Genomic DNA, 14,360 nt, shown 5'->3' with positions numbered 1-14,360 from the left:
TATACCGAAGTTTATAACCCTGGTCTTTTGATGATGCAGGAGAATGCCTTATTCAGAGTTGGGTTTGTGGAATATCTGCCAAATGGAGTACAAGTACACCAGCCAATCCGAAGATTGAAGCAAGATATTACCCAACGTCCCCTGAACCATCAGCCTTTCGGCAACCAGGAGAATGTCCCGTAGACTTACAAAAGTCTAGCTCTTTTATATCATATTGTTGTTTACAATTTACCATGGTTACTACATAGTTGTTTTATATTTCCATAGTTTCAACATTTTTTTCTGATTTAAGTTAAACAATTCATTTCCTATTGTAACATTAACAATAACACATTTTTCAAAGAAAAGATTCCAACATAGATTAATACAATACAGATTGAATAGTTCTGTGCTTGAAAAAGTATATGTTGACAGGGGCGACACAAATTGACCTTTTAATATTCTAGTGGAGTTGAAGGGGAAACAGTTAAAGGAGAAATTAATTTATTTTTGATATCATTAGTGGGACACAATACAAAACACAAGTAAATCAGAAAGTTCAAATAAACTAACAATATTTAAAATACCTTCTAACTTAATTATGTGTAATGATTTTTTATGCAAATGACAATTTTAGGTTATTCACTCACAAGATAGGATAATGTTACAGCATTGCATTTAATTGTAAGAATTGAGGTTCAGGGCCACCTTGGCATGCCCCATTAGCATTAGTACAAGAATATCTAACCTAGAAAAGTTAATTTTAAGAGTTGGTGTATTGTTTTTTAACATTCTGTTCCAATAAATTAAATAAAAAATAAGGTAAATGAATCTGTCTTGCATGCAGTTCAATGACATGTAAATTTTCATATAATCTATACCTCACTGTATTTATATGTACTTGTTTTGTCTATTTCCTTTTTCAGGTTAAGCTGTATGACAACTAGTTCATTGCCCAATGGTGTTGCACCAGCAGAAATGAGGCAGGCTGTGCATAATTGTTTGACAGCTGATGAAATTGTAGAAAAGTATAGAGAAGCAGTAGTGCATTATAGTAAGGTGAGCATTTTCTTGGTACATTCAAGTACTGTACTTGTTTGTTCTTGTTGCACACATATATTGAATGAATTTTTCCTATCTTCGTTTTCTGCCATGTCACTAATCATTAAGACTAGAATGACTGATGATGAAATAGGCAAAGGGTATTCAAAGCAGCATCCACGCCATGACCAGGACTTGAACCTGGAATCTTCAGTGGCAAGATCATGAGTCTACCACTCAGCATACTGCATCACCAAGGCAGCTTTGCATACGTGAATAATATATCATGGGATAATTTTTTCTTTACTATGTATATGCATGCAAATCTATATTTGAAACACTAGTAATATTTGTAAACAAATGAAAGTTTCTACGTTATCATTCCTTCTCAATATTTCACCACCGTTACATCACTTAATCATTTGCCAATATGGTTGGGGGGGTTATATATCAGCTTCTTACGCTACTACATTGATATCAGTATCATATGAGCCTTAATTTTTATTATTATCAAGCCATGAATATTTTTAAATCAGTTTATTTAATAATTTAAAGTAGGTCAGAGCCAATACTGATGCCGATGTATAGGTATCGGGGGTGTCTGTATCGTAAAGTATTGGTTGGAATTTATTTACCGATACTGGCCGATACTTTTGAAGTTCGATAATTCAAAGTTTCTTTCTATTTTGTACCATTTTTGTGTGGAAAAAACTTACTTTTGTGATTACATAAAATGTAATTTCACATTCTCATGTGATTCATGAATATTTTAAAGTAAAACTCTTCGTAATTATATGCTTATAATTAGAGTGAAACACTATATGAGGGTTATTTTTTAAGTAAGGTCCGTTTTGCAATAAAAACGAAGTAAGTAAATGTTTTTCAAAGAAACATTTATTTTCTGAATTTACGTACACTTCTCTATTTTTCTACATAATATCTTTGCCCGTTTAAACATTTATCATAACGAACTACAACTTTTTGGATACCCTCCTCGTAGAACTCTGCCACAGCCAGTTACTCACGGTCGTTTTCACTTCTTCATCAGTGTCTAAACGCTTGCCACTCAGGAAGGTCTTCAGATGGAGGAAGAGGTGGTAGTCGCTAGGTGCAAGGTATATTTGTGAATACCATTTGAAATTGCACGTGAGCGTGGGAATGAGTGCGCACACAGGCTCCCGCCATTCTTTGAGCAGCATCATGGCAACTGTGTTTTGGGACAGGCAGGGTTGTGTTAGTGGACTTTTTGCCGCAAGGAACAACAATTAACTCTGCTTCCATGAGTAACTGGCTATCATCACAGGCGGCAGAGTTCTATGAGGAGGGTATCCAAAAAGTCATAGATCGTTATGATACGTGTTTAAACCGCAAGGAATTTATGTAGAAAAATAGAGGTGTATGTAAATTCAGAAAATAAATGGTTTCTTTAAAAACATTTACTTACTTCGTTTTTATTGCAAAACGGACCTTACTTAAAACATAACCCTCGTATTAATCAATATTTTGAACAACTTTTAATTTTTAAATTTCTGTGGGAATCAATGAGAGTATCGGCATAGTTCCAAGTAGTATCGGCTCAGCACTAATTTATTTTGTTTTCCTACAACCTTTGCAACAAGTATAAAACTTTTAACATGACTTCAAGATTTTGTGGATCCCTTGGAAAGGCATGGCAGCCTTTTGGTGTTACACGGACCATAAGGTTAGAACACCTTAGTACTTTTAACAACTGATACATGGTGATAATACCTCCAAGTAATAATTTTGTTTCTTCTTACAGTATCAGTATGCTGGTATCATTGAGACAGAAGCTAGTTTTAAAGCAACCCGTGTGCTTGTTGAACAAGGAAGAAATCTACAAGCAGCTACATTTCTGCAGAATGTAGTGTTCATTAATTTGCAGCTCAGTGAAGAGGAAAAAGTAAGTTGAGATATGGCTGTCTGCACTTTGTATATTTTTTAACATTCTAATATTTGAAAGTGCAACTGGTAAGTATGATATCATAATTTAGTAACTTTTTTCTCTGTACTTCAAACATTAAATTCATCGCAAAGTCTGGATTGAAGCATATGAAATAATAGATGATATATATTTGTGGACAACATTGGGAAACAGAGCCTGATTTCTTATGAAACCAAAACATGCAAAGTATGTACGTAGGTATGTAGAATAGATTGCTTTTTTTAAAAAAAGATTTCATTGGATTAATTAGAAATTTCCTCAGGGCCACTACTTTAACTGTTGTCCCGCAGGGATTATTTTGAGAAATGTCAGTAGTGAAGAACAAAGTATCCTCGAAGCGTTTCATTTTTGCTCTGTGATTTGTATGGTATAAAACAAAGTTAAGTGAAAATCAGGTGACAATTCTGTCACAATCAGCAATGAATGTCTCAGCTTTTGCACAAATTATATTTTATTAGAAATTATTTATTCATGGGCGAAGTTCAGCCTGTGGCTGCTTGTGCCACAAATATATATCTGCATTACTCAATGAATATTAGAAATGTGGGACAAATACTGCATTTTATGTAAAAATACATATGCTAAACAGAAAATGTGTAATATTCATCAAAAATATGCATATTGTTCCTAATATTGTAATTTGCCATTTTTGCTTGGCTACATGCAAGGGAAAAATATGTAATTACATTAAAATCTGGGCCTTATTGATAGAGAAAGTCAGAGATCAGAAACGTTTGATTGATTGAATGAATTAAAATTGTTGGGTGCATCAGCACCCAAAGGGAAATATCCCCTTATTCAAGATTAGAAATGCTTGACTTGAAGATCAATTATTAATGTCAAATACAAAACTGTATGTAATTCAGAAGAAAATAAATATCTTTTAGTGGAGGCAGAAAGTGGAACAATGTATATGACAAATTCAGATGATGAATAGACATGAGAAATATATGTGATTTCACTTGCTGTGAGTAGTCTGAAGACCAATCATAATTTCATATTTGTCCAAATAACTTTTTTTGCCTGCGATTGTGTTAAATTTATTGTTTAAGTTTATAATTTCATTGTCTTTTTATATTTTAATTTTGCTGCTCAAGCTGTAACGTACATCAGAATGATGTAGGTTACATAGGCTTCCCATTTCTTTTGTTTGGAAAAAAAATATTATGAGGCATCCATACTCTGGTGCATTTTTTTTTTTTTGGGAACAGAAAATAAGTTTTATGGTGGTTGCATAATAATACTACCGTAACAGGTTCCCCTGTTCGTTACGCTACAATGAACTATTTTATTAAACGTTTTGCACAAATCTTCCAATTAAAAGACATAGCAAGTAGCCTTTAAACAAGCAAATACATTGAATTACATAAGTCAACCCCTTTTAATCTTATTTAATATTGTAGGGTGTGGATAGAAAGCCTCATTTATTTATTTTTTAATTCCAGATTCATAGGTTTACAACCTTATCAGACCTTTATACCAGAATTGGTTTTCATCGGAAGTCAGCATTTTTCAGGAGAATGGCTGCTACGCGTTATGTTTCTTCTCAAAATCCACGAACAAATTGGAGTCAGTGTTACCAGCTAATGCTGCAGACTATTGGAGGTCACAGACTGTCTCTTGATCCGACAGAGTTTCCTTCAGGTATGCGTAGCATCTAGGAATTTTTCATAATACATTTTAACTTTTAGAAGTTGTTGATTTATTCATAGTGTGTAATTATTGTTGGGGAAAATGTTCTGTATTTCCACATTGCAATATGGAAAGATGGAACTTCTTCCCTACAATATAGCCGATTCATTAGTTTGTTGTAGATTCCCTTCCAAAAATGAATAAATGGTGAAATGGGTATTAGCTGTTGGCTACAAATTATAAACAAATTGGGACAAATTTATTTGCAAGGGTTTTTTAAAGACATGCTTCAACTTTCAATCTCGCCTCCCAAAAGTTTTGAGTCAAGTTTTGGCCGAGGTGTGGATGTTTTACTGGGTTTATTATTTCATTTTTTCCATCTGATCGTCATTGATTCACATTATTGTAATCAACCTAAACAGGTAGGAAAGTAAAATTAATGTTTAGCGGACGGCTGGGGTAACATGTTTACCAACCAGGATAGGTTGTATATCTGTCATACGACTTCCACGTGGCAGCAAATACCACCTCATTTCTTCAAAACGACACCTGGTATTTCAGCTCTGTGTTTTTTTTTTGATTTGTATACATATGAAGGTATGACATACTCAAATTATAAAACAATACACAGGGTGTACCAGTAGTATGGTGCAAACTGAAATGTTGAAATGTACACAATAGTAGAAGCAAAAAAGTCTCTGTAAACACAAGCCAAAATTTAATTCAAGGCATATTTTTAACCCGAGAAAGCCCATGACTTTATTTCTGAGTTTTGTGATCATATTAACAGGGTTTATTGGTTTTGCAACGAAATGGTATAAAATGAAGAAAAAATAAAGATTTTATTATCCTGCTCGAAAATACAGGGGTGTCACCTGTAGGTGACATTGGACATTCAAGGTACGAAAATGAACATAACGTGAAACTTATACCATGGAACGTCTCTGTTTTATACCTCCCTTTTCATTTTTATGTAACACAGATGATATTAACAATGTCAGAACTTGACATAACACTTTACACTTTTTCCTGTTCATGTATGTGCATGAAATTCGTATCAACAGTGAATGTGTGACGTTCACAAGTCAATCATTTGCACGATCACGTTTAGTTCATAAATATTTGAAATAAAACGCGAAGGTGAAGATACAACTTCTATAGGTCTATATATTAGTGAAATAACTAAGCAATATGCAGTTCACTATTACCTATATTTCCATTTTTGTCAGACACACTACCACATAATGACTATTGATTCTCGTTGCTATAGCAACGTTAGAATTCCAAATATCTCGTTTATACAGCGTAGAGTGCAATGAATAACATAAAACATAATTAACGTTGTACAAAGTAATAATTATACATTTTTTTAAACGTTAATATAAAGTGATTTGTATAATATGAAATTAATAATTTCAATAAACATATAATTATATTGTGCGGATTCACAGGACCGTCACAAATGCTACAACCGCACCTCATACATATTATCCGTGTCCTCTTGTGGCAGTGTTCACATCTTCTTTGAGAACACACTATCTGTACATGTTCTGCAATGTTGATGTCTGTCTGACTTCATTTGGTACACGCAAGGACACAGAACCAATTTGGGGACTTCTGTATGGAGGGTTTCCATGTAAACTGCAGTATGATTCCACCAGTGATCGTCGGAAATTACAATATGTCACATTTTTGCCATTCACTTTCTTGAAAATCAACCATGCATTGTGGCATGCTGCATCTATTCCAAAGGCAAACAAGGAGAACCACCACTTTTTACCCCTGAAACTGACCCTCAAGGAGTGAATGTTCTGGTCGAAACGATCGATACCACCCATGAACATGCCCTCCCGATTCGACTAGCATCAATTGTTGTCTCTTCAATTGTTGCGGTCTCTTGTGAATCATGATAACCCCTTGTGACAACTTCCGCCTCTGCGATGAGCATTGCTTGACATCTGTGCAATTCTCATCCCCACAGTCTTCATCTGTGAATCCATCATCATCAGGTGGGAAAAGAACCTCATCAATGTCATCATCATTTTCTTGAATAAGTTGTAATGCTTCATTCAAATTCAACCTGAAATGTTAGTAGATTCCAAGTTCAAAAATTTATATTATTATTGTTTTATTAGTACTAGACTGTAATACACATACCACAACATTACAGTGTATATCAGAATAAGATACTATAGCATTGTTTTACCCCCAAGGTTTATCATGATTATTGATGAGGAAAGCATTTTCTTTGTGTTTATTTTTCAAGTCTCAATGTTTTTATTCTTGTTTTTACAATAATTATAAATCATGACTCACTGGAGGACTAAAATTATTAAAATCATATTTTATTATTGTTATTATTTTTACATCATTGTTACAATATTATATTGTAATTATATTATTACTACAATTATAATTATTAAAATTAACGCTAAAATGCAATTATGTTCTAGTCCTTTATACATTTATGACTTCCAAAGCCCAATGTCACCTACAGGTGACACTACAAATTTAATCAACAATTACACCAACTAATTGTTCAGGGAGAAAATTTATATTTACCAGACATAAACCTTAAACCTTAAAGAGTAAGTAAAAGTAATAAACTTCTAATCATCTTACCATTTTGATGTTTTTGAATATCCTTCTCCAGGAGCAAGTGAGGCGTCGTCCTTCCTAAGGGCAGCCATCTTTACTTCAATAGTTCCAGAAAGTTCCACAAGATGTCCCTCAGTTCAAAAGTGCAACAATTCAGTTGAGAAAAGTGAATGAACAGTTTGACATAGAAAAAATATATGCCCGGCCACAGCATACAATAAAAAAAAAATATTAAAAAGCTGTCACCTACAGGTGACATTGGGCTTTCTCGGGTTAAAGTAAGTTCCGTTTCGATATTACATAAACACAAGGACACATGTTGTAATAATTTTATTTTTACATGAAAGCATGGGCCTACATCTACTTTTCAACATAATTCCCCACCTTCATTAAGGCACTTATCGTATCGTACGACCAGCTTCTAAATGCCATATTCATAGAAATCGGCCGCCTGATGTGATAACCACTGCTGCACAGCCGTTTTCACGTCGTCATCTACATTAAAGTGCTGACCAGCAAGGTGCTTCTTAAAGTGCAGGAACAAGTGATAGTCACTGGGTGCTAGGTCAGGGCTGTAGGAGGATGATCAATTTGTTCCCAACCAAATGACTTGATGTGATCTTGGGTTCGATGCGCCGCTTATGGACGAGCATTGTCATGAAGCAATACGATCCCTTTACTGAGCATGCCGAGCCTTTTGTTTTGGATTGCACGACGCAGTTTATTCAAGGTTTTGCAATGTCACAATTTCATACAGAACACTGCATGACACTTCTGGAAACTCCATAGATAAAAATGCAATCGTAAAGCGCCTGTTTTCGCGTACGTTTGTACGGCCATCTTTAAATGCACTCACCCATCTTCTTACCATGCTATCGCTCATAGCGTTGTCTCCATACACTTCTGCAATCTGCTGATGGATTTCTGCCGCTTTCACGTCTCTTGCACTTAGAAAACGAATGACAGCACGTAGCTCACACTTAGCAGGACTTTCAATCGTCTTGAGGCACCGCACCTGAACAACTGTCTACTCTGCCGAACGGTTGCATACTGCCGTCTGTGGCAAGCCCATAGATGCAGGTCCTCATCGTGCATGTGTGAAACGGCGAGTACAGCACTACAGCAGCCTAATTGCAAAACGGAACTTACTTTTAAAATATGAGTCATATATGTACAAATATGGAAAACAAAAACTGAATTTTTTGAGTCTACATGCCATGACGTACAAAGATAATACAAATAACTGATTTCAGGTTCATACATTAATATGTATTTACATATGAATTCGTTCCCTGCTTATCACCTTTTCTTTTTGTTCTGTTTTACGACCTCAATGGAGATTGAGCGTCAATAACTTTTTTAATGTTTTTCTGGGCTCTCAAAAATATATATATAACTGGTATTTCATTATATGTATGTATTAAATGTGTGATTTTTCAGTTTGCTACAACTGAATGATATTTTGAAAAGTACACTTTGGATTGTTTGTTTACAGATGAACCTCAAGGTTGGCCCTCGCTTCAAATACAGCTCCTGCAAGAGTTGGTTGTTGCGGCTAGACGAATGGGAAACCCTTCACTGGCAACACGACACATGACTTTCCTTATACAAACAATGTTTGAACATTTTTCTTCTACTGAAAGAAAAGACTTTGCCATGCAGTTACAGGCTTTAACTTCTCGTTGTGAAGGTGCTCCCGTTCCACTGGTGCTGGATTCAGGAATTGTTATACCTCCTGCTAATCTTATTAATATACCTCAAACCAGGTAAGTTATGTCAAATGAATATTTACTTATTGTACAAACATATATTCTGACTTTAGGGGTTGTAAATTCAGGGTGGCTACTCACCGGTAATTCCTTGAATTCTGGGAATTATGCGTGAATTATTGGCTCTGGGAATTATGCGTGAGTTCTACGTGAATTTTTCTCCGTTGACGTGAAAAATTGCAACTTTCATTAATCCAAATGAATTCATACATTTACAAATGCCCCGAGGCAAATTTTTGACATTTTATCTTTTATTTTATCGAAGGTAAAAGGAAGCTGCGTGGAAAATAAAACAGAATTCTCTCAATCCGTTCACTTTGTTAGTGTTCTTTGCAGAACAATCTATCTGACAGATGGAAGATTATTGCAAGATATCGTGAAGTTGATGGGTAAATTTTAGTTTGAAATTCTTAAACAATTAACAATTTTTCGTAGATCAGTATATCCGTTTGTAGATGTATTTCGAGTCCCAGTAAATGAAATGGAAAATGTAAACTCTGCACCTTAACTTGAATATTTTAAATAGTATATATACCATTTAATTGAATTGGATTAGAATTTGTTGATAATTTGGAATCGCACAGACCCTTTACATTGTTAATATATTTGTGTGTGGATGGTGAGAGGTGGTAATGTGTAAGGTTGAAATTGAGAAAACATCTGCTTGTACCCTCAGATTTTTGGAAAGTTTGCCTTGAAAACCGGGAATTATACTTGCATTTTTTCATGATTCTAGAGTGGCAACCCTGAAATTCAAATTGAAGATAAAGAATTATTATTCCTTTCAATATCCGTGAATTTTGAACCCTTAAACACTGAAGCCGATTTTCCCTGTGTAAGTGCCAATGCTGAACATTTTTTTCAGCAAGGAATTTATATAAAATGTTACATCTAGAAAACTATGAATGCTGTAGTTACAAATTATACCTCAGTAGAAACTAGACTATAAGCATTTGGTAGAAGAAAAGACAATTTTAATTTAAAGTACGGGCCTCCTCGATGGCGTAGTAGTCGCGTTCTCGCCTTGTAATTAAGGGGTTCCAGGTTCGATACCCAGTGGAAGCACATAGTGGTTTGGTTCATTTTTATACTGTAGATTCAGTCCCAATTAGCCTTACTGTGCATAAAGTTCACTTTAAACACCCAAGTCATTATAAAGTACATGAATAAGACAAAAATTATTATTTTTTTTATAAAATTTGAACTTTTTCAGCCAAGCAAATAGGCCACGCCAGCACATGAGGGTTGAAAATGGTACCTGCTTATTGCCTGATATGTGTTAATTCTCATGGCAAAAATTGTACATTAGCTGCTGATATTTTCTGAGAAAAAAATGTAAAAGCTGTGCTTGTTTTTGGCAGGAAATTAAAAAATTTCCCCTGTAATGCCCCACACCCCCTATACGCCTTCATGGCATGGTGCTATGCACAGGGGAACACTTTACCTTTTTACCTTTTTTTACCCCTGTAATGCTAGAATCAAATTAAACTTTACTAATTACTACTGATATACCTCAAGGCTCATGTAGTACTCAAAACATGTATCTCTGAACATTACGTGAGTCACATGAAGCTCCAAAAATCAAAAATTCTAAATGTGACATATACAGTCTGTTCAAAAACTCACGCACCAGAGATTTTGAGCGTATATAACTTTTGTACAAGAAGCAACAGGGACATGAAACTTACATTGAGTATTAACTTTGTCTGTGTGAATATTTTTCAAGCATTAAACAAGAAAACCATGCTCCACATAACGTTCGGTATGCGGGAAAAGTTACTAAGGTGTCAAAAAGGATTTGTATGAAGTTAAAGAAAAACCTGGATAATAGGCAGCTGTGGAATCGTTTGCAATAATTTTCAATTTGTATCGATCTGTATTGGTACTTATCGAACTGACAAAAGAATTATAAATTTTTATGCATTTTATGCATGACAAGTGATTTTATGAGGTTTATTATTGCATATTCATAAAAAAAGTATGTTTTTTCGAAATTACATGGTGTACTGGCAACATTGGTCATGTCAGAGGGCAGGACCAGGTGTGCCCAACATCTGACTATGTTATTCAATCAGTACCCAGATGAAATGCAGAAAGGTGAGTAGGTTATGTTTTTGTACGATAAATTTCATATTTTTTATTTCATCTGGTTATTTATTGAATACTAGTAACTTTTTTCCGCATACTGAATATTCATGTAGAGCATAGTTTTCTTTTGTAGTGTTTCAAAAGTATCCACACAGACAAAGTTAATACAGTAGAACCCTGATTTTACGTTCCTCAATTTTACATTTTTGCTTTACACATTCAATCTTTATGGTCCCAACAAACCAAAATATTACAAAATTTTCCTCAATTTTATTTTTTCCCGCATTTTAAGTTTTTTCAGCATGGTCTCCTGAAAAACGTAAAATCGAGGTTCATCTGTACTCAGTGTAAGTTTCATGTCCCTATTGCTTTTTGTACAAAAGTTACGTACTTTCAAAATCTCAGTTGCGTGACTTTTCGGACACCCTGTATTTGATATGCCGGCGTTACCAACCTTATGAAAATGTGACATATATGTCACATCCGGCATTTAAACATTAAACATATTTTCAGAAGTTCACATAACCACTGAAAAACATAAATATTGACTCATATGTGATTCGGTACTGTTTCCACAACCTTCCTCCAGGTAGTTAAAAATGCCCTAAAAGTTGAGTCCTGAGCTGATAAAATTTTCAACCAATACTGATAGCCAGAGTTAGGATTTTTAGGGGAAAATTTCATTGGGAAAAGGTGCTAAAATAAGACACAAAAAGGGACAAAAAAGGTGCTGATTGGGGCAAGAAAAAGGTGCTGATAATTATACTACTTATTAAAACTTTCCCTCCTATTTTATTAGTCTAAGCTATTCACTCGAAGCTGTGTACACATCACACACATAGGTTATGTCACAGTTATTCACCAGAGTCTGGGAAAAACACAAAGCTGTTGTACCTTACAACATTAAGCATTTCTAAATTTTTTAAAGTGTTTGTTTCTTTTCGGAGATAAAATATCTTTATATAAGCTGAAGCTTCTCTCTACATCCACAGAAACAAGTGGGGCAAACTTAGTATTCACTGGGAATGGCAACTCTGTGGAAGTGGCAAATTCCACAACGTCCGGATTCTTGTCAAGACTAGCCTCAAGTTTGTCTCTGGCAAAAACATCTAACAGCTCCCTCACAGTAGTAAAGATATCCCATTGTTTTTTTTATTTTCGACGCCTTGTTCTTCTAAGCTTTTGATGGCTGTCGACATGTACTTGTAGGAATGTACACAAAACAGTTCTTTTTGCAACTAATCTATCTTGTCTGGGAGGAGAAGTTGCTGTGCCTTGGAAATTGAACCTGCACCGGTTGAATCCAGGGAAAGCACAAACTCCTTAATTTTTTCAAAATTTTCACACAGAAATGCAGCACACTCAATCCATGATCCCAGAGAGTAATGATGGGGAAATGTGGCAGGGGCAGGCAGGTAGTTTCTCTGTAGGGAAGAATGCGACTCGGGGCCTTAAGGAGTATTATCTTCAGATCAGATACAAACTCATTTACAATGTTGTATTCATTCCTAATAGATTCAGAAACCCTGTGAAGGGCATGAGCCAAACAGGTTACATGCTTTAACTTAGGGAACAACAGCTTCAATTGGTAAAATGCCGAAAGCATGTAGGGAGCCTGGTCAGTAACTACAACAACAACTTTTTCGAACTGAATTCCACTGGGCCACAGTTTTTAACAGAAATCCATAAATGACTGCATCACTGTACTGGCGTTGGTTTCCTGCAACTCATTCATGTTTAGTAACATGGGCTTAACTTCCTCACCTGTCAGAGGAAAAACCAAAATGTTCAAAACATATCGTTGCATTGAGTCTGTCGTCTCATCCAGAATGACACCTATATCGCAATCTGACACTTTCACCTTAATTTTACGAACAGTTTCTTCATACACAGGTTCAATATAGTTTTTCCTTAACGTACTCTCATCGGGCACTGACAACCGTGTGTACTTTTCAAGGAACCCTTTCAAGGCCGGATGGTTCACCTTGTTGAGTGGAAAGAAGCTTGTGTAAAAGATGCACACAAGTCAACATTAAATTCCTTGAAATTTTGGTTCTTGGAAGAACACTGCTCAAATGCATTGCGTAAGAGAGGCTGCCGAGATTTACGTCCTTGCAGATTCTTGTTCTTTTGATGCTTAGAGCTGGAAATATGTTGCTGGATGCGATCTCTCTGGTGTTTTTCATCTAATGTGATTCCCGTATCACAAACCGTGCATCGAATAACAGTTCCATCACTTTCTATGAACTCGTTCTTAATTCTTGAGCCAGACTGAGAAATCGGGATCTGGGCACTTTAGGCATGGTAAAGTACATGCACTGACAGGATCTAACAGAGTGAAAAACCAGGTAAGGAGCTTACTTCCACAAACAATATCTGTCCACTGCGCACACATGAAACGTGAAACCCACCACTTCAGAAACACATTGTTGCTTCACTGTTTCCAAGACCAAACTGCGTTTCCTTCTTCCTCCTATCTTAAAAAAAAATAACGGCGATCTGGTGCATATCAGTAGCGGTCTTTCCATTGTTGATTTCAAATAGGCAACAATCAAGCAGAGTTTAAATACATTCAATTTCAGTTAACAATGTGAAAACATCTTAAAGAGAAAAGTGTCGCGAAAAAAGAAAAGAAAAAATTTCAATGATTTGCTGAGGAAATATATTTAACAACACCAGTAAAAGGACACAAAAAGGGGGAGGAAAAGCGATTAAGAACACGAAAAAGGGGGGAAATAGATAAATGTCCCAGAAAAGGAAGGGAAGGGGAAAGGTTATCAAAAAAGGGGGAAAAAGGTGCTGGAAAATTAGCTCCATTCTCACGTTGAGGCAACATTTCACACACTGAGTCCTTCCAGAGAGGTCTCACTTTCACTACAAAAAAAAAGGTGCGCACCTAAAAATCCTAACTCTGCTGATAGCCAATACTCTTCCGATTCTCACCAATATCAATGCTTGAATAGTTGTTCAAAATATTGAAAATATGTAAGTGTTACACTGTAATTATATGCAGCAATTTACCAGAGTTTTGCTTTAAATAGTTCAAAATTACATTAGAATTAATTAATTAATTAATTTTGTGACAAAATGACAGCTGTTTCAAAACAGCTGTCATTTTGTCACAAAATTAATTTTTTCATATAATACTGGTGCAATTTAAATTAATATTTCAAATTTTGCATAAGTTCCACAGGGTATGTATTAGTCTGGAGATCCTGGAATGGTCAAGCATTTGTCAATATATCAACCACCACCGCATGGCAGTAATTAACATGTCATTTCTCTAAGAC

The 14,360-nt window shown here is 35.3% G+C and overlaps 1 protein-coding gene across 3 annotated transcripts in view; it reads left to right on the top strand.

Moving 5' to 3' along the window:
• Positions 1 to 14,360, top strand: part of brun (trafficking protein particle complex subunit brun) — a 114,309-nt gene that overhangs the window by 51,638 nt on the left and 48,311 nt on the right. For all 3 annotated transcript variants that reach the window (XM_083115507.1, XM_083115506.1, XM_083115505.1), the window contains exons 6-9: positions 906 to 1,038; positions 2,801 to 2,941; positions 4,429 to 4,627; positions 8,709 to 8,979. In XM_083115507.1, the coding sequence (XP_082971633.1) occupies positions 906 to 1,038; positions 2,801 to 2,941; positions 4,429 to 4,627; positions 8,709 to 8,979 (744 nt within the window). The remainder of the gene's footprint in view (positions 1 to 905; positions 1,039 to 2,800; positions 2,942 to 4,428; positions 4,628 to 8,708; positions 8,980 to 14,360) is intronic.

The sequence above is a fragment of the Lepisma saccharinum genome, chromosome 30 (genome assembly GCF_977018435.1).
Source record: "Lepisma saccharinum chromosome 30, izLepSacc3.1, whole genome shotgun sequence".
Taxonomy (NCBI): domain Eukaryota; kingdom Metazoa; phylum Arthropoda; class Insecta; order Zygentoma; family Lepismatidae; genus Lepisma; species Lepisma saccharinum.
Note: the sequence above shows the minus strand (reverse complement) of the source record. Positions and strands in the feature narration are given on the sequence as shown.